This window comes from Paralichthys olivaceus, chromosome 22 (assembly GCF_024713975.1).
Source record: "Paralichthys olivaceus isolate ysfri-2021 chromosome 22, ASM2471397v2, whole genome shotgun sequence".
Taxonomy (NCBI): Eukaryota; Metazoa; Chordata; class Actinopteri; order Pleuronectiformes; family Paralichthyidae; genus Paralichthys; species Paralichthys olivaceus.
The window spans coordinates 15,242,968-15,264,822 of NC_091114.1; the positions used below are offsets into that span (position 1 = coordinate 15,242,968).

The 21,855-nt window shown below is 46.0% G+C and overlaps 1 protein-coding gene across 1 annotated transcript; it reads right to left on the bottom strand.

Moving 5' to 3' along the window:
* Positions 1-1,368: 1,368 nt before the first annotated feature.
* LOC109641748 (insulin receptor substrate 2-B) lies at positions 1,369-17,052 on the bottom strand. The gene is made up of 2 exons (XM_020106290.2): positions 12,527-17,052; positions 1,369-3,702 (listed from the first exon to the last, which is right to left on the bottom strand). Exons 1-2 carry the CDS (start codon positions 16,707-16,709, stop codon positions 3,698-3,700), a joined length of 4,188 nt encoding a protein of 1,395 aa, XP_019961849.2. The 5' UTR covers positions 16,710-17,052; the 3' UTR covers positions 1,369-3,697.
* Positions 17,053-21,855: the final 4,803 nt, after the last annotated feature.

Sequence of the window (21,855 nt, forward strand, 5' to 3'; positions counted from 1 at the left end):
GGATTCGTACTGAAAACTGGACCGTCTTCTGCCGTAGTTTCAGACTTTACGATAAACCCTGCAAATAATCGGATTATTCGACGCTAACAATAATCTAATCGATATTTAACCTTGTGTTCTATTTGAAGGGAAAACATGGCGCTCGAATAATGACTCAGTTATACGTCCTCAGCTGATGAAGAACCGAGAGGAATTCGTTTATTTTGTTCATACACGACAAATTTTTTTTAAAGCAACACAATGAGACTTTTACTGAGCAACAGCGCCCTCTGCAGCAAATGGTGATTCATTCTGTCGGGCTCAGTGTCCGAGTGATGAAGTGGTTTTCAAGTAGAGAAAAAAAACAAACCAGGAGCTCTGACTTCTTCGTCCAACTCACTAAACTGAAACACACCTGAATGCTGGATATTACCCATAACCCTCTGCTTCCTGAACCTGCTTCGTGTTTTGAAGTTTGCTGCTGAATATTGGAGATAAACTCTGGTGGTTAATAACGTCTCAGTGTTTTTGAACTGATCACAGTTCAGCTTCACTGATTGTGACAGTTGAAGCTGTGACTCTCCGTCACTTCTTCTCACAGGAGATCGAACCCACTCACCAGAGTTACAGAGAACAGACGCTCAGGGAGTGAAGGAGGAAACTTTCTCCGTGTTCACACTCAAACATCAAAGTTTAATCAGGCTGCTGCTCTGAGGTAAAAAAAAAAAAAAAAAAAGTTTCATAGTGTTACTTTAAAATCGTGCATGTACAAAATAATAACATTTCAAATTATCTGAAACTCGTGGTTTTGCAATTAATGAATCTTAACTTTGTATTTGTGCAGGTCGTATCTTTAAAATCACGGGATTTGAGATCCGGAATTGTTTTATGATACAATAAATTGAAATGAGCGAAGCCGTAGAACGAGCATCACACTATTATCCAAGATAGCGATGCCTCAATGACCCTATTTTCAGAAAAGGGTTTTGTACGCTGCCAACGTGTCCACTGGGTTTTTCTATGAACCTGAAGTACCAGATGTGCAGAGTTCACGGCACCTGCGCAGCTCACAAAGCATCAGGAACGCTGTCAGTCACAGCGAACTGACCTTTACTGTGAGATCACTCCCTGCAGTCAGTGGAACTTCAGACTAAAACATCGCTGCTCCCCAGCTCCCTCCCTCCCTCCCTCCCTCCCTCCCTCCCTGCTCGGTGGGATGCTACCAGGACGACAGCGATCGGGTGAAACAGGAGCGACAGACCTTTACTCATCCAGAACATTTATAAAAAAAAAAAAAAAACAAAACAAGGAAAATCAGAAACAGGGTGAAGGTTGCATTAGATGAGTGAATACTGAACAAAACAACTGAAATTCTGTGGACCAAGTCAGTTTTTCTCGTTAAAACACTTTTCTCTCTGTGGAAACTGCCGTGTGGGTGAAAGTCATGGGAGAGTAGCGCGAGTAGAAATGCTAAATATGGGCCTATCAGTCTGTTCGTGTGAGAGAGAAGAGGCAACAAGCTCTGGCTAAGACTGTGATTGATGTGTTCACTGCCTGACCGTGTGTGTGTGTGTGTGTGTGTGTGTGTGTGTGTGTAACAGGGCAAGTATGTCCAGCGTGTTGCACCTGGGGCCGGGGCTCAGGTTACTGGAAACCTCTGTACGTCATCCACAGCCAATGACAAACTCCCCAGCATGCATGTGTGTGTGTGTGTGTGTGCGTGTGTAAGCAAAAAAAATCCCAGACGTCATCAGGAGTCACTGACAAAAAGCCGAAACGGGGGCACGGACGACTTCTCCTCGCCTAAATAGGGCTGCATGACCACTCTGTGTGCGTATGAGAGCAGGTATGGGAAACACCACATGACCATGGCATGTGTCTTCATGACGTACAGGCGTGTGTGTGTGTGTGTGCACGTACATGCCACTGCTTCCACAGTATACGGTTCACTTGCAGAGATTTAGTGTGTACATTAGGCTTGTGTTTGCATCCCAGTGTCAACGTCTGTAATTTGTGCTTTTACCTTTCACAGCGTTTGTGTGTGTGTGTGTGTGTGTGTGTGTGTGTGTGTGTGTGTGTGTGTGTGTGTGTGCCACTCTCCCTCGCTAACCTGAACTGTGCTACCGACCGTATGAGGTAAAACTGAAAATGTAGACGTGCAACGTCTCGAAACACCTGCTTCGCTTTACTCAACAGCTCCTTGTGCAGAAAACTGAGTTTGATGAGCAGAGCAGCGGCAGCAGGGCGGGAAAAACTCTTTTCTATGCGTCGGCCGAAGCAGCTGAGTGTCCGAAACCTCGACAAGATACTTACGATTTCTTTAATTTTTAAACTAATAGTTTGCTAGCTGAGCTTAGCATAAAGCTTGAAAATGTGAAAGCAGCTTCCCTGGCTTAGTTTAAAGCTCACTAATTAAACAGTATCTCTGAAATGTAAAGCTGGAGCCACAAAACTTCAGTAAAAAATTCAATTAAACGAACAAGTTAAAATATTTCAATTAGCGAGATGTAAGCAGTAGGTCATTTCCAAAGCAAACTGGTTAGCTTCATATTTAGCGTATGGATACAAAAGTAGTCTCAATCTTCTAATAAGTATATTTCCTAAAATATTCTAGTATTCCTCTAAAGTTTCAGTTTTCTGCAAAGTGGCTCTTACAGAAGACAGAATTTAAGACAGACGAAACTTTCCAGCATTTGATTGGTGGCTGACGTCATTTCCCCGCCCTGCTGAGTACCAACTGTGTCACAAAACAAAAAAAAAAATGTACGAAATATCTGTACCTATTGCAACAAATAAATAATATGTGCTACAGAATATGAAGAGAGTAATGCTTTAAGGTTTTTCCCGTTGAATTCGTGCACCGGCATTGTACCGCAGGTCTCGGAACTGTAACGCAGAGGCAACGCAAGCTAACTGTGGCGCTGTGTGCGAACGCCACGAATATCGTGGGAACCATTGTAATCCAAAGGTTGCCGGTACTGTCCGTACCTGCAGCGGAAAGTGGGGGAGGTGGGGGGAGCACGGTAATTGTGCGATGCCACTTGGTGACAAACTTGTATCATCTGAGGGATAATTCATAAAAAAATTGAAATAAAAGATTTCTACCACAACGTAATAACTGCACGGTACCGTATTTAGGATGGATTATGTATGGGGTAAAAAAAAAAAATGAAGATGAATAATAGCAAAAGATAAAAAATAATATTTAAGTTCAATGCAACATAAAAATGTCCAAGTCTGTACCATAATGCCTTTGCTTAGCATTCCAGCCTCCCTTTTTCAATTCCGTACGCAGAATCAGAACCATGTGATAAGACGATCCGCGGTTCAGTTGACGCCCCCGCTGTCAAAGTTCACCGTCTGCTGAACACGAGGGTGGGGGGTGTGGGGGCAGCACACATCGGTAGCATTGATTCAGAGAAGGGAAGGGGACGATTTAAAAAATGAAAAAGAAAGAATATGCATATGTATCGATAAATATGCATATATAAAAATAAAAGATGTAATACACTTAAAAAAAAAACTTAAAAAAAAAAAAACTGCAAGCTTTTTTTTTTCTGTCCTCTGTTGTTTGTTGTTTTCTGGGTCCAGAAGGGAGCGGCTGCTCTGTCAGGGTGGAGGTCAGAGGTCACTGGTGCGGGAGGCCACGAGCGGAGAGATGAGGACGAAGAGGAGGAGGAGGAGGAGGAGGAGAGCGGGGAACCTCTGACGTCCTCGTTCAGTCTGAGAGAGAAGATGAGAGAGACAGAGACGTTGGTGTGAAACTCTGGTCAGGTTGTTATCAGAGCTGGTCAATGTGCAGCTCTTGACACAGAAAAACCACAAAACTAATTTTTGTCGTGTAACGGAGGTTTGATATTTTACAGTTTAAACACAGAATTTATTACAAATACGTGTAAATTAAAAAGAAAACAAATATACAGAACCTTAATTAAGAAAATATTTTGGTGTTAACTCAAATGCTTTCCTTTATTGTGCACTCAAAGCTTCCATGTCGACAGGTTCACGCTGATACCAACGCGTCTCTGAAAGGCTCATATCAGCAGGTTTTTTTTTATTTTTTTTTATTGGTGTACAAAGGTTTCGTTTCTGTAAATAACAAGTATTGGCAGCTGTGGAACACGAAAACACTGAAGCAGGAAACTTGGCGAGTTAAAACGTTTTCTGTCAAAAGACGAAGGAGCGTGTGGCTCCAGGATGAGTATTTTCTGGTAATTTAAATTTCACTGTAATTTAAAAAGTTCTATAAAGTAAGATAAATAAAGTAGGAAGCAGGATATGGAGGAAGAACAAACACTTTGTCGTCAAGATTTACTTTTAAATAAAGCACAGTCGAGCAGAGTTCTGTATTTAAGAGTATCTATAACTTGACAGCACATTCGTTAAAAACAATAAATAATAATTAACACAACTGACAATGCTCAGAAAATACATGAGTCACAGTCGTTTATTCACTCTACACAGGCACCCGACTTTTCATGGATGAGATTTTGGGTTCAAACTGCGACTGACTGATTTTCTTCATTACAAAATAAATCTGAGAAAACAATCGACAGCAGCGGTGAAAACAGGAAGCCTTCACAGAAGTGACAGCTACCGTGGCCCACGGAAAAACTGTTGTTTTCTATTTGCCTGATGTGACCCGCCGACACGCACACACACACAATAACACACAACACACACACACAACACACGGATACACACAGTGAGGAATGTGGCTGGTTTGCTGACAGTGGTTTTGGACAATATTAGTTGTTTTTGGACATTTTGAAGCCCGGCGGTGGTGCTGACTAATTATGACTGGAATCTGTTTGGCGGAGGAGTGAAAACCTCGCTTCTCTCAACTTTTAGAGATTTTCTGAAAAGTTACAAGACCCTGAAACTTCATCAAACCCTCTTATGGGGTATTTCGGAGCCCCGGTGTTTCCTGTCGCTCAATCCGTGGATAAATTAATCTGCGGACGATCGCAGCCGCTGTGGCACAAACAGAATCGGTTTTCTTAAAGCTTGTTTAACGCAGCGATAAAATGTGGGTGAAATGATAGAGTCGAGCCGCGGGTTCCCTGGCGGCAGTAAATGCTTATAATCACAGTGAACTCTGGAGTATTTTGGCGTCTGTACAACTGTTGCCGAGTGTGTGAAAGCTTTTCAAAGACGCAGCACAGATGTAAGACATCTTTGACCGCGTGGGCGGCTTGGCTCGCACTACAAATCTGTTTGTCTGGTAAATAAGTGAGCGTGGCCGGTGAACTTTGGATTCAGAAGCGCTTCCATCAGACACACAACACACACATAAACTACACAAAGTTTGTTTCCTGCCCTGCTATGATGGCCGGCCCCAGGACTGTCAGGTTGGCTGTTTTGGTGAGGCACGGCGGCCCCGAATGACCCGAGCGATGGCCGGCGTCCAGCTGGGTTATTCCGCTGAGAGTGAGGCTTTGTCTGACACAACAATGTGAGCAGCACGCCTCAATACAGATGCTTTGACAGGGGGCACTGCTGGAATGCTGCTCCTCTGTTTGTTAGCCACGGTGACAGAGGGAGAGATGAGTGGGACGGATTGATAGAAAGACGGGAGTACACAGAGGAGAGGAGCAACGGCAACGGCAGCCCAACCACGATCCCATCCAACCAAAGAAAAACATCAGACATCTGTTTCACTCTATGTAAACTTCAATGCTGTTTGGAAATCAACAGACGGTAACAAAGTGGCTGAGACGCACGTTAACTAAATACAGACGGAGAAACCACAACACTGACACCAGTGGACACCCATGACCGTAAATAAAGATGGATGACGCATCTCTACTTCCTCCGAACGTACAAACATGAAGCCTAAAACGCTGGACACGGGCCGCGCCATCTTGCTCCGATGACGTCTTTTAGAGCCAGAGTCTGCGTCACAGTATCGAGGTCCCCCCGATAAACACACTCGACCGTTCCAGCTGTTTCATTTTACATTTCTTTCTACAAAAATCACAGGAACATTTTATTGCGAAGCTGCGACGGCACGCGCTTGCGTCCCGAATCCGACTGCTGTTGCTCAACTACGCATTATATTTAAACACAAACACACACACACTCGATATGAGAAGTGATCCTGGCTTGTTAAAGAGTGTTGACCAGCGGTGTTAAGTGTTGTATACGGGCCCTTTTTCTGACATGTCACAGTAGGAGAAGCGCGGGTGTAAATAATAAAATGAATGACGGCTGCATTCCATTTCGCTCCTTCAGTTTCAGGGTGCTGGTGTTTTGCACGCTGGCTCACTGTCACACGGTCACGCTGGGACACTTGAACTGAACAGATCCGTGGTTCGTGTCATCAGTGACACCTGTGCTTCTCCCACAATGACGTGTGAAAACGTCACGCACCAGGTGTGTGTTTGAAAAGAGCAGAGCCGGAACAATGTTGACTTTTGGGGCTTAAAACTGAAACCGGGAAAATAATTTAGAAACCAATACACGTACATGAATGGCAACGTGCCTAAGTAAATCAGTAAATCACAGTAGATGGTAATAAAAAAGATTCTATCCCGACTCATGGATGTTTGAAGACCGATGTTGAAACTAATAATTGAGAGTAAAACATTTTTGGTTGAATGCATCAGCCAGTAAACACACAGAGAAATAAATGGCAATGATTCTGAATAACTAATATATAGTTCTGGATAAATTCCTGACATTTAGGAGTGAAAACATTCCCGAGATGAATAAATCAGCTGACGTGTATTTTAAATTGTCAAATGTCCAATTTGTCCCGAGACGTCATTATCAACCTCTAATGATAAAGAAACGAAAATCTCAACCAGATATATAAACATCTTTTTGTGTAACATATGAACATGAATGTATATATTTTCTTTTTACGTTTTCTGGTACTGTGTATGTTCCTGTAACAATACAGCGTAGTACTGTGAATGATAAACACATGGAAAAACTGTTCTCAGTTATGGTCATGACAGTAATGCAGACTTTAAGTTGTGTGAATGTGAGACAGACGGAAAAAGAGAGGGAGTGTGTGTGTGTGTGTGTGTGTGTGTGTGTGTGTGTGTGTAGTCTGAGGTCTCTGGGTTTCTCTGCAGTCCAGGACTTTGATCAAAACAACGCTCTTAGGACACAGGCCCGTCTGACCTGAACTGACCTCAGTTAAGCACAGACACACACACAAACACACACACACACACACACACACAGACACACACACACAGATACACACACACTGACGAAATCAGGTTATAAAAGCCCCGTGTGCCAAACACCTGCATTAGCTAACAGCTTGATGTGTCATTGCAGCACAGACAGGTGTTCAGACTGTCCCTCTCTAATTCAATCTGCCCCCGACCGCCGCCCATCTCTCTTTCACCGTCCCTAAACCCTTATTCACCCAGCCGGGACAACAGATGAAAGGCATCATGGGAGTGACGGCGAGCGTAACGCCTTGACCTGACACGGGCTGGCGTGGCAGCAGGGGCGACGGCCTTTTCACTGCAGATCGAGGGACGGAAATTTGATCGGCCGCTCGATTCCCTACTCAAAGTTGCGGTTCACCATTTTTTTTTTTTTTTTATATTTCCACAGATTCTGGGTTTCAGTTTCCGAGCGCAGCAGACAGGAGAGAGACAGATTTAGATCTTTTTCCATTCCATTCCTTACGGCCTAACAAGTGCACCAAGATAAATGGTCACATTCAACTCTGTTTAAGTAAATATCGGTATCAGCATATAGCATTATGCAAATAAAGAATAAACAATGCAGAAAAGATGTGCTTACGTTTATTTTTTCAAATATAAAGTTCAATATAATACATTTTTGTTATTAAGAGTTTGATAACTTAATTTTAAGTATTTATATAAACACAATTAAAAGGCGATTAGTCTACAACACTTAAAATACAAGTTGTTTGCATATATTAGTGTGTCAAAGTAAAACATCTTTGAAAACTTGTCAGTGGTTATTATTGGGTCGTGAGTGGAGCAGGTGAAAACATCCACAAGATCACAGACTTCTTCTTAAAGCCTCTGATTTACAGCAGCGTCTCGTCATTTTTGATTTATTTAGTGTGTGGATGTCAAAAGGTCACCAAGACGACACGAGGCAACTGCAAACTGAACAGACGAACAAACGCCCGATGCACGTGGCGAGCTGCCTCAACACATTCAGACTCTAATAAAGTTATCTAACGTCACATTCCAGTAAGTCCAGCTTTATCATTAACGTGTGTCTGAGGGAGGCAGCGAGACGGAGACAAAATAAAAGAAGGGAGACACAGAGAGAGAAGGAGAAACCGGTAGAGGAGACATAAAGGAGAAATGGAAGCTTCAGCTTGATTGAGACAAACAGGAGCCTCGCTGGTTGAGTAACGCTCAGGACCACCTATGAAATCCACACTCAGGGTAACTGAACACCTGACGTGACAGACGCACCGTGGCCGACAGCGTTTGAGCCCGTTTGTTACCGATGAGACAACATTTCCCCTGAGCTCAGCAGGAAGTCCAGCACGCAGCCCGTGACTTTATTTAATCCGAACGACCGGGCTCACTCGCTCTCGTGTTCATTCATACTTATCATCAAGTGGAATAGAAGAACAGACCAAAAACAAAAAACATTCTAGAGCTGCAAATTAGATTTCTACCTCCACAAAGCCTGTCACCTGTCTGTCTGTCTGTCTGTCTGTCTGTCTGTCACCTGTCCGTCAGGAGGATTACACAAAAACATTGGTGGAAGGATGTGACATGGGCCAATGGGGCAAAGCTTTGACGCTTGCTTTAATTGAGCTTCGACCCAACATTAACATTCGGTTAATAGAGCAATAAAATTCTCAAAATGTATTTTCTAACCATCAAGCAATCATTTCCATTCCACTACACACTCGACAACAAACACAATCCTGTTGATTCATCACGGACGTTGCTAAATGAAAAAGAGTAATACTCCAAGAATCCGGTGACCAATGGGAACCCCGCTGGCGCCAACACGCCCGAGGTTAGAGGTTTCAATTCTCCGTTTAGCCCGACGGACAGCAACACTGCCGGGTTTATAGATTCCCAGGCTTCTCAGCGCAGGCCACCCATGCTTTGAGCACATCAGGGCTGAGAATTAAGGTGCTCGCAGTTATTCTAAGATTATTTATTTGCTAAATTGGACACTGGAATGGGCACTGCAGGAAAAACTTTGACCCCCGGGGACCTTCAGAGAGTCACAAATACTTTCATGTGACAGTCCGAATGGGCTGCTTCAAGTCAAAGTTGCTTTGTGCACACGCATGATGGTTAATAATTCTAACATCTGCGGGCGTACATATCTGGTTATTGAGGAGGGAGAGGGACCTCTACACGCAACACACACACACAGAGCAAAAAGGGGGTCCTGTTACGAGCAGCGCATGCCTCAGATCGGCCCATAAATTCATGTCAGCCTGGAAATAGAACTGTAAATATAGAAGGGCCTGGTCGCGGAGGTGGGAACGAGAGAGGAAAGGGCAGCCTTGTACCGTCTTCGCTCTCTGCCTGATAACCCTGCCTCGCACTCTGCCTAACCCTTTACCACCTCATCGCCACTTGTACGGGACACCGAGGGGGGGGGGGGAGGAGGGAGAAAAGGGCAGGTTCCCACCGTGGTCACTTCCATCTGAAAACCTCAGTGGAGCTCCACAATCTAGTCGGATCTATGTTGTGACATATTTAAATCACTAAACTTTAAGGCACCCCCCAACTTATTCAACTGAAATGGATAAAAACATTTAAGAAGCTGGAATTATTTATAGTATTAGGTGACATCTTTACTCTTTTACTTACTTTTTAAGTGAATCTGCAGCCTTTCAATCATTTCAATCATTTTTAAGAATTATCTGCTTACAGCTTTTTACACATATTTGCTTCTTCTTTTTGGCATAAATGTTTTTTTTTTTTAACCTGGACAGTTGGTTCGAATAAACAAGGAATCTGAAGACATAATTTAGCTGTATAGGAAATCAATACAATTAATCAATCACAGAAATAATCTGCAGTTTAAAGCAAAATGAAATCAATCACTTGTTGCAGCCCTTAAAATCCAAGATATTAAGTCATGTCGTCCTCATAACGTAAAGATGATGTTCCTTTCTGCTTCTTATTCCCTTTTTAATTCAATATTCGCTAAGAACAGTTCTTACACCCAGTTTCCTTGACAGCTGGACAGAAAGCTCCGCTCTCCCTCCTCTGGGTCAAGGATCCAGGTGTGCCTCTATCAGTTCAACACCGCAGCTGAGAGGAAGTGCATTCCTGAGTGATGATGATGCGTTTCCTCTCGGCCCCGCTGTGTGCCTTGACATGCCGCCGCCGCAATTACAGAGCCACATCAAAGGCTGCCTGCCATGACTCAGTATGAACAGGCACTCGCACACACTCGCCACACACACCTAGATGCAGAGCAGAGACCGTAAACACACTGCAGACACACCAACACGCGCAGACGGGGACTGATCACGCTCCCATCGTCCGTCTGTTCCGAGCGTAGGTATCATTAACGTCTCTGAACGTTACCTCGGATTGCGTGAACCGCACACAAACACGAGCGCTTCATGAATCTGCTGGCAGAACACACAGACAGACGGACAAACACACACAATAGGATGTGCTTGAGTGCTTTGAGTGTTGGTTGATCTCCTGTGCGAGCACAAGCACACACACATTCAGCACTGTAGATTAACACACACACACATTATTGCATCTCCGTTCAGCGGTAAACAAATGAGTCAGTCGCTGCTTGCAGAGAATCCTGACTCATGCTCATGCACACACACACATGCGCATACAGCAAGAAAGGATTTGGGGCGGAATGCTGATGAAAGAGAGAGTGACTTAAAAAGGAGTCAAAACATCGACTCGTCGTCCTTGTACACGCCGTCTACGACACCGACTTGCTGACCTGACTGCAGCAGAGAGCGTTCTCCACATCATCCTGCCTCCATTCCTGAATGTCATCACGTCACAACAGTAACAGCTGCTTTAAACTTGGCACCAAACTCAAACCTCAATGCAGAGGACGTGGAAACCTACTGTGCATCTACGTTAACATCCGAACCTTCACGTCAGAAGAGATTAAGCGACAGGTGAAGGGAAACAGCTGAGAAATAAAAAAAAAATATTAAGAGATGAGGAGTTAAAACCAGAAATCTTCGTCATGATAATAAGATCAAATGTTATTGTTTTACAAACTTGTGATGTCAAAAATAAGTCATAAGTATTTAATAAGTTGTATTTAAGAGTTTGATCTGATTTGATGCTTAAACGTGGGAAAGTGGAGCTGAAATTATGAGTTGAATGATCAATCGACAGAGAGGAAAATCCAAACGCAACTATTCTGATAACACAATAATTTAAAATGATATAAACAGCAACACGTGCAACAATCGACTCATTTCCTAAGTAGATTTAGAGCTTTACTTTATCAGATATTACTTAATTGATAAAAAAATAAAACTAATCTGCAACTATTGTGATTATATTATAAAAACACCTTTTGGTTCTTCCTGATTAAATGTGAGGTTTTGCTCAGTTTCTCAACATGTTATAGACTAAAGGATGAATCAATAATGAAAACAATCCCTACAAACTACAGCCTCAAAGTAAACTCGAAAAGCTTCACTAACCCACCGTCAGCTTCCTGCATCGTTTCATGTGTGTTGCCGTCACACTAACTGCTCCTGCTGGCGCTGGATTCTTCCATGTTTTGCATAAATAAATCTTTTTTTTTTTTTTTCAAAAGATGTACAAAAGTCTCTCAAGTGACAAAAAGTTTAAAAACACACAAACACCCACACTTGTGTACACTCCGCCTACAGTACATGCTGACACAAAGAAAACCAGCGGCACATGCTCAGACAGGCTCCAAGAGACTCCAGCAGCTACAAAGACGGGAAGTCGGGGCCTTTTTTTGGGTGATTCAGTCCTAGCTTGACCTCAGATAAACCTCCCATCACTCGGCGAGCTAATCGTCTACCAGCCTGCTAGCGCACACACACAACACACACACAGACACGCACACACACACAGACCTCGAGATGAACCGCATATCTGTGCCATTTCCTGTACCAGCACTGTTCATGTCGAGACTTCAGTTCCCTGGACAGATGCCTTCAAAGACAACGGCTGGCTGCTCCACGCGCCTGAACGCAGCCTTGTCAAGATCACAGAGACTTGATCCAAAATAGATTCACTAGAGGAGCTGCAAATTGATACAATGTGACTAATAATAGCGTACAGCACTCAGGGTTATTTTGGATTTCGGTGAGGAAAAAAAGTATCCCTGACGCTCATTCTCTTTTACTCACACATGAAAGCTCATTCTTATGCACACACACAAAGAAAGACACAGTTTTTTCTTGGTTCGCGGGCTGTCTGCTGCCGCTGTGTAACAGATTTTCCTGCCAAATATGATTATGAAAGTAGAAAAGAGAATTTAAACAATGGCTGTCAGAGCAGGCAAACAAATTTTAGCATCACTGAGCTGTGGGTGGCAGTTTCCCAACCTGACAGACACACACACACACACAGTTGTATTAACTCACCCTTGGTTGTCGTGGAGACTCCGTCAGATTTGGTGAAGTCTATGCTGGCGTAGGCGCTGTTCTCCGGCAGAGGCACAGTCCCCATTGCTGCCGCCGAGCTCCCATTGCTGCTACCACCTCCCGACATCATGGCTCCTACATTACTCCCGTCCTCCCTCAGCTCCAAGGCGATGTAGTTCAGGCCGTTCTGGTAGCCAACAGACATGTTTCTGCACATCCGTCCGGCCACAGCTCCCGAGGAGGAGGCAGAGGCTGAGGTCCCGGCCGTTGTCCCCATTTCCATGGCTCTTGTTGGAGCGTGGTGAGCCGGCGAGTCTCCTACACCCTCCACAGACATCCACACACTGTCGAAAGACGCTGAACTGGCCCACCTGGAAGCTTGACCCTCAGCTAGGTAAGATCCGTTAGAGGCTGTGGGGTTCGCTGTGGGGTGGGTGGCTGAGGATGTGGGTCCAAGTCCTCCTCCAGGGGGAGTTGAATTAGAGGAGGAAGTGGAGGAGAATGTCTCTGAGCTGTGTCTCCTCCTGCCCTGGGGATCAGCTCGAACCACCTTAGGCTCCAGCTGCTGTGTTGGCGTCCTACCTGGACTTGACGGGGGGAGAGGAGGGGAAATGGATGAGGGGGAGGCATGGCCGTAACGTCCCTCTATTACACAGAGGTGCTGCAGCATGGCTGTGGGGCTTGTTTGCGTCCTATCACCTCTGCTGAGGTTAAATGTCATGTCTGTATAGTCGTCACCCATTGACCTCCAGTGACCTCCAGCAGGGACTCCAGGGGAGGCCAGTGCCCCAGGATTGCTAGCAAGGGGTCTGATATAGCTGGGCGGGTTCCATGGGGCGACGAGGCTGGGCCTGGGGGACTGGTTCTTACCCAGACATCCTGCACTGTCCTGCTGATCTGCCTCCACCTCTACACTCATGTAGTCCTGGTGAGTTTGGGGCTGTGGAGGAGAGTGGCGGTGGTCAATGGATCCCAGGGAAGGTGATTCATCTTGGGCAGAGAGAGGATAGGCAGGGGGCTGTTGTTGGTGGGGGTAGTGATCCTCAAACTCTATGTTGATATATTCTCCAGGACTGGATGGCCCTTCAGATGAGCAAGCAGTGGCAGGGACTGACGCTGAGGTTCCTGAAGACACTGTGGAGGGCTCACTAACCCGCAGTGGACCGTGGAAACTCCTTCTACCTAAAGGGAGGCGGTTAGGCCTCACCACGCGTCTGTCGGCCATCGCTGCTGTCGTGTGATGAGCTCCATAAGGCGGCGGTGGATGAGAGGGGGTTGAGGTGCTACTTCCTCCCCCGCCCCTCTTCTCTGGTGTTGACATTGAGGCTGTGGCAACTGATGAAAAGACTGGCTTAGCAGGAGAACTCATAGGAACATACTCCCCACACTCTTTCTCATCCCTCTCTCTTGTGGGGGCTTTGTAGGAGCGAGGGAGGGAGAAATAAGGGCTGTAAGACTTTGGGGTGCTCTCAGGGGTAAAATATCCAGTGCTCCCTTCGTTTGAGAGCTTGCGCCCTCCGCTGCTGCTGTACGACATGTCCATATATTCCCCGTTCTCGGGTCTCTCTGCTATACTGTCACTTGCACTGGCACCTGCCGCACTGGAGCTACTGTGAGGGCTGGGGGAGGCCTGCACTGGAGAAGGGGAGCTGCCGCTGCCACCTGGGAGCATCATCATATAACCGTGGGAGTCTGTGGAGGACTGGGGCTGGAGCTGGGGGTGGGGGTGGGCTGAACGGGCACCTAAAGCTGGGCTGTGAAACTGAGGGGAATGGGAGACATGATGGGAGTAAGAGCTGGGTTGCATAGGCATGTAGTCAGGGGGCGTGTCCCGTGGTGAAGCTGCGACGCCGCACATCATGGGCATGTAACCGCTGTCTTCCTTGGCAGAGGAGGAGGAGAGAGGAGGACGCTCACTGCCGGCCTCCGTCCGGGAGAGCGTGGAGGGGCGGCTCTGTTGGCTGTGCTCGGAGCAGGAACTGTAGTCAGAGCGCAGCGAGGAAGAGGAGGAGGAAGGCCCACCACGGAGCAGCCCGCTGCCAAATGGCAACACCACGTCTGACTCCTCATCCAATGAAAAGTTGGTCTGGGTCATTTTCTGGTAAACTGCCACTCCAGAACCACCGGTTGCCCCCCCTGCAGGTCTGGTGAAAGAATGCGTCCTCCTCCGCAGCGATGACGACGAAGAAAAGCGATCTTCCTCTGCCGCTGATGAGCCCTCATCCCGAGGCGTGTCACCTCCACTGTTGTTTCCAGACCCCACACTGGTGCCGAAGACCTCCCGGTTCCAGCCCATGGCCATGTAATCATTTAGGCAGTTCTCCTCTCTGATTGGTGGGGTGTTGCCGAGGGAGTCTGGTGTGTTACTCCGCACTCGGAAGTATCGGAAATCACCAGGGCTTGAGCCATACTCATCTGAGGAGTTGAAGCCGCCATCAGACGGGGAGCCACATATCGAGGCACTTGATGGGCGTGTGAGTGTGTCTGACACAGAGCCATGGCCGCTGCTGGAGGAGACGCTCACTGGGCTGGTGGTGGAGGGGAAGTGGGAGACGGGGAGGGAAGCGGAGCGGGCGTGGTAGTTGGATGATGACCCTGGGATGGCTCTTACATAGCGTCCAGCGCCGGTGCTTGTACCAGCGTTTCCTGTGGCGACACCAACACTGCTGCCCCCGCCACCCTCCTGACGATGATGGGCACGTGCTGAGTTGAGGTGAACCAGACTTCCTGTGGCAGAGCGGAACGGCCGGTTCATTGTCCCCTCACCCTCACTGGATGTGCGGAAACGATAACCGCTAGCCCCGGAGCTCTTACTGGAAGGTGGCGTGCCCACGACCGACTCCGTTCTCGACCGCCGCTGCAGCCCGGTCTGACTTGGTGGCAGGTTGCCCAGGTGGCGCCGCGTCGTGATGAACGGCATGGGGTTGGAGCCCGAGGACTGGCTCTTACTCCTCGGCCGAAACTCTGCAAAAGCTTTCAGGGCTTTCATCGTCTCCAGGATGGTCTCGTGCATGTTTTGGGCCACGACGGAATCATCCACCTGCATCCATATCTCCCCGGGCCCGATTGAGGAGGAGCGACCCACCTCGATGAAAAAGAAGCTTTCTGAATGTCCACAGCGCCTGATGTTCATCAGCTGGAGGTTCACACAAGGGGTTTCAGAGTTCAACTTGACGAGGTGAATGGTTTTCGTTGAGAGGCATAGCCGGTAAACACCTGTGAGGTTTTTCGTTTGACCCAGTCCTTTGGGTTTCACATTCACCTGCCACACCTCCTTGAACACAGTACCAGGAGTGACTGTACCGTATCCGTCATCCAGATCATCCGAGTCCAGGTGTCCTTTTTTACCCTCGCTCATCAGCTCACTGACAGCCACGTACCAGTCCTCCTGCTCCAGCTCGTTTTCAGCCACAATAGCAAAGTACTCGTCCTTGGTGTAAAGAGCAATGAGGTGTTTGTTTTTGGAATCCGCCCTCTTGTTTACGGTGAAGCACTGGTAGAGGTAAATAACCCTCTTCGGGGGAGAAGGGGCCACCGCTCCGCCGCCGCTGGCTACGGCCGCAGCCGCGGAGCGCAGGCTGTTCCTGAATTTCTTCTCGCTGTCATAGTACTCCAGGCGGCTGGGGCCGAGGTGACTGGCCGCCCGGAGCACGAAGAACCTCTTGTGTCCGTGTTTCTGCTTTCTCAAATAGCCACATTTGCGAATATCATCCACAACGTCCGAGGTATTAGCGACACTCACCGCCGCGTATACATGGCTGCTGCTGCTGCTGCTGCTGCTAGCGGCGGGGTCCTCGGCCGTGTGCGCCTGGCTGAGGGTCGACGAGGAGGAGGCTTTCCTGCCCGGGGACTCCGCGATGTTTTCCCCGGTAGGATGCTGCTGCTGCTGCTGCTGCTGCGGGGCCAGCTGGTAGTGATGGTGATCCTTTGGCGGGTGGTGGTGGCTGAGGTGGTGATGGTGGAGGTGGTTGGAGGGCGGTAGATGGAAGCGAGAGCCGCCGCCGCCTCCTCCTCCTCCTCCGCCGCCGCCGATATTAATTAACGGGGAAGGGGGTTCCCCGACCGAGCCGTCTCCGTTCGCTGCTGCTGCTGCAGCCGCGGGCTTCGTCCCCACGTCCCGCTGCTGCGTCTCCACCATCAACATCGCTGCCTTCCCTTCCTGGTAGTTCGTGAAATTCGCCATCGGAGAGCACAGAATCAGAGGTCACTCCACGAGCGAGCTAATCCGAGCGGGGCCAGACCCCATTCTTGTTTCTGGGAGACGAGCTCCCGAGTCCGGCTAGGCCAGCTAACGTTCACTGGCTCGGGATTCACAATCCCACCACCACCACCCGCCCTCCCCACCCTCCCCCACCCCCTGCCCCGCACACCGGCGCTGTTATTCCGCCGGAGGAGCAGAAAAAACCAGCCCCTTCTCCCCTCGCTAGCGGAGAGGCTGGAGGTCCGGTGCGGGCTTTTAATCACGAAACGACGCCTACCGTGTGCGACATGACCACGCTCGGTGCTTCAGCGATCGGAGGACGCGGCTAGCTGAGTTAGCATCGCTGCTCCGCCTGAACACATAGAGCACAAACAACACATGACCCGCCGCGTCACACGCCAGCGGGAGGAACAAAGGCCCGGCCGGGGACTCCCATTGGTCCCTCGATTTTTGAGCGACGTCCCGCGACAGGCGCCTCGGCCAATCGCGTGCGGACATTAGCCCTGCGTCAATGGCTCGGGCCAATCGCGCCGCGCGGACTGTTCCTGACGTTTTAAAAATAGGCGGTGACCGCGTGAGGCAGGTCTGGGGTCTGTGGATCTGATTCTCCTGCGACTGTTTACACGAGGAAACTGATCCCAGACCTGCAGAGAAACAGAGCAGAGATCAGAGGCTGCCACTGTCTCGGTGGGCCGCACCACACGATTACGTGTATTTTATTTATTTTATTTGTGAAGCATTTTATAACTTTGTTTAGATTTTATTGTTAATATTCTTATTATTATATTATCTGTGAAGCACTTACATAAGATACAATCATTAATTGATTAATTAATTAAAATTAAAATTGAATGAGTTAATTTTTACTCTATCAGTGCTGTAAATACATTTATTTATTCATAATATTAGCTCAGTACTTCAGGAATTATTTGAGGTATTTGGACTTTTCATGTATTTTTGCACTATTGCATTGTATTTTGTGTGTTGTGTGTGTTTTTAATGGTGCTGTGCCGTGTGTGTACTTTTGCTTTCAGTCAATCAATCCATCTGTTAATTTTGATACCATTTGCTCCGCTACACGTCACGTTGTTCTTTACGAGCTACTTTGCTGATTTTGATTTTTAAATAATTATTATTAATCAGCTGACAAAATATGATGTGTTGTTTTTGATTACATCACTGGTTTAATCTAAATTGAATGGCACTCAGGAGAACAATATGGTGTCTCCGCTGAGGCCTGTTAAATTCAACCAAGATGCACCAAATTGCAGATACTCATAGAAAAATGACCTGTGCATTTACATGACTACATCTGCAATAATAGCAATAATGCATATAATGATAACATATTTATCGTCCCTCTTTCATTTCCACCTGTAGAGAAAAGCTTGTTTCGTCTCCTCAAATCTGTGTGCCTCATTCACGCTGGGGAAACGACGCGAGGATCTCTCCAGTCTCTGGACTTGTTGCCTGCAGGGCCGGAGGTTTACTGAAACACTGTGCTGCTCCGGTCATGTGAGAACCCTCTGGTGAGTTTGGGCACCGGCCAACTCCAGTGTCAGCAAGGGTCAAGCCAGCCGCAGTGACCTCACACGGCCTGCATCCTCCGCGCCTAAAGCTAAAACCAAACTCGGCTTTGGCACAGGTGGTGAATTCAGATCAAATCCAGGTTTGTACCGGTGCCATGTGCGACATCTGCCATCCACACCACACTCCCTCTAATCCCTCGGAGTGATATTAAGTTGTTTTTTTTTAAACCTTGTAGCAGATACATGTGGCAATAAAAGAGCATGCATTTGCAACAGCAGTGATTCGAGTACCCGCACTGTGTTTTCCAAGGAAACCTAGATGGAGCAGTCTAGGAGGGCTCCCCCCTTTGCCCTGGGGAGGTCACTGTGATCTCCCACGCCGCTCTGCTTTCGGAGCACCTACGACAGTTTGCACGCAACAATTTGCTGCAGCCCTTTTATCCCAAACACCTTTCAGCATCATGAGTGGGATCATGTGTAGTGCAGCTGGTCCCAGCAGGAATCATACCCTCAACTCTGGCACAGTTTTAGCCACGGAGCTATGCAGGACCACCTGTCTGTGACTCTGTTACTGTAAATGAGAACTAACCAAAAAGTCGTTTACGTTCATTGGCAGTATATCTCTGTCCATGCATGCTGTGTTTAATTAAAACTCTTCCCAATAACAAAAGCTCCAAGGGACTGACTTCTGAGGAAATGTGATTTCCTGTCATCATTAATTGGTAGATTGAGAAGGTCATTATCAACATCATATGTTCTGGAGCTTTTCATCATATCACATGACCTTCCTCTGCAGATGAAGTCATTTCCACATGTCACGAGATTTCTTAATAAGGCTACGTTAGCTTACAGGCTTTTCCACGGGAGACATTTTGACAAAATAAATTGAATTTAGCTCAAGTAGCACGCAGCGTATTTTTCTGTTTTGAGCAAGCTATTTGTCTTTGCGCTAAGCTAGGCTAAAAACGTCTTCAGTTTATTTATCTTTTGGACAAAAAGGGGACATTTGAGTGAATTTATGAACCAATCGTCTTGTAGTTGCAGTAACTTTATTGACACAAGAGGTCATATCAGTTTCCCTCTTGCATTCGCTGCCTGTCCCACTCTTTCACCTCCTTAACCCCTTGTTACGGAAAAAGTGGAGAGCATTGTGACAGCCGGAATACCAGGCTCCAATCTCTCTCACAATGACAGCTAGCTACCAGTCGAGCCGACGGGCAACCCAACTCTTCCCCGGGGAAATATCAGCTGCTTTTCAAAGGAAGCCTGGTTCCGCTAACATCCGCTAACTGGCGCGGGACCAGACAAACGCTCGAAAAGCCCCCCCCCCCCCCCCCCCTCTGGATCTCTCATCTGCGAATTTGCATAGCCTTCAACCTTTTGCCCTGTTAACCAGGCAGAAATCTGAAATATCACTCCAGAAATTCTTCAGAATCCTACTCTGTTGATTCTTATCCACCATCAGTGTAAACAACCCATCATTGGTCAACATATGAAAATTGGGACTTTCCTGATGAGTAGATTTTCAGCTTGTGGTGCGTTTGAGGCAACAGGCCGGTTTGTGATAATTTCAGGAGAATTCAGACCCTTTTTTAGCTGCAGAAAAAATAAAGTTTGTGATACAGAAGTGAGAACAAACGTTGTGTTTGTGCGTCATTCCCAGCGTTTTCAGATCACGTCGTAAATGTGTTTAATGTGCACCGGTGCTTTGGACAATGATTGACGTCAGTTGTCTGGCTCTGCAGACACACAGGAGGGAGTTGAGCCGCTGGAAATATGGATTTGATACTTGATCTTTAAGTTTCATAGCAGGGGAATGTAAAAACAATTAATCTGTCTAACTGTGGTAAAAAGAAATCCTGTGATAACACTCAAATATTGAAACCATAGTTTTTTTTCAAGTTTTCAAGATTGAAGCTCTCCAGTATATTAACCTGACAGGAAATATGGTAAATATGTTTAACATTTAAATAACTAATATTAAATAACAGTTAGGTTTTCAGAATAACAACAACACATTTTAATTGACATTCATTTGCAAGAATCCAAATTTATCTAGACACTTTATTTTCTCAATTTATTTATTTATTTTTGGTTTATTTCCCCTCATTTATTTGTATTATTACTATCATACTATCTTTCTCTTCTCCTGATTGACAGTTACCATGGCACAGCGTCCTCTGCTGGTCTAAATTCAGCCCTACACGTAAACCCTGTGCTGCCATTGTACTTGCAACAAAGGAGCAGAGCCAACAAAGCAGAAAGACACACACAGGAAACACAAAGGAAAGCATGCTTCCCTTTGTCGCTGACTCGGGCTGTGATTTCACAACAAGCACTGTTGCCACACTGTGTTGTTGACATTGCAATTTAAACACACACACACACACACACACACACACACATTATGTACACAAATGAGCTAATTACTAAAACACACTCACAAATATTAGTACATGGACTTTTTTGTTTGTGATACTGAGTGCACATCTTTGACTTTTTGATTTACAGTCCATGGTGCATACTCAAGTATATTTTTCTGGCAGTATCAGTATGTGTTATAGATATTTACTGCATTTATATATTTTTTTTACCATCAACCATCGATCAGGAACTGCAGATTAAAACAAGCCTGCAAAATGATGACAATTTATTTGTCGATCAGTTAATTAGTTGACCTCGAGTATTAGTTAATTAGTTAGTTAATTAATAAGTATTGTCCCTGTTCAATAGATCAAGTGTGGAAGTGCCGGTAAGAAACCATCAGCTTGTAACCAGTGAATTAAACATCTGCAGAAAACATTTTATAATTTAAACTTTGTTTTGGGAATGTGGAGCTACCAGGGTTTAAACACACTGAACAAGTTAAGTTGTTTATCCTCAGTGTTTCCTTATTTTGATATCGCTCATGTTTTAGTTTATAGATTTAGTTTTGCCTTAAGATTGTTTTAAAAATCATTTTTGTGTTTTCTCAGCAGATCATCTGTCTCCTTCCTTCATGATATTGTAACTTTTATTGCCTTTCTGCTGTAGTTAAGTATATTTAAGTATTTTATTAGCTCTGTTGAAAATTTGAATGTGAGGCTGAAGAGTTCAAGATTAAATTCTCATAGAACAAAACAGAAACAGAAATGTTTGGTTAAGACGAAGTTAAAAAGGTCAGAATTCATCTGTTGCTGCAAAAAACTTTAATTAAAACCCAACAACCCTTTAATTATTATAGAGGGTTGAATGAAACATCTGTGTACAGATGTGTAGTCACAGTGCAACCTGAGGGTCGGGGTTCCCAAAAGGGGTCGCAACATGAATTTGAGGGGTCGTAAAATCATCGGATGAATGAGACAGAATCCAAAACCTGTTTCTCCGCAACAATATTATGTTTTATGATGTTGAAAATGATTTAAGTGTAATAGTTTGAGATGTAAAAAAAAATAATTTTGGTCGAATTACACATTTAAAATGACAGACTTGTTAAATCAGATTATATGTCACGTTTCGTTGGAACTCCTACTCAGATGAGAGTCCGTTATCTTACACAGTGAAAGAGTGTAGTAAGCTCCCTGTCAGTTTAAGGATTTTAAATGGACACACACACACAC

What these genes read in the sequence shown, in the direction of transcription:
- LOC109641748 (XM_020106290.2), bottom strand. Translation starts at nt 16,709, where the DNA reads ATGGCGAATTTCACGAACTACCAGGAAGGGAAGGCAGCGATGTTGATG.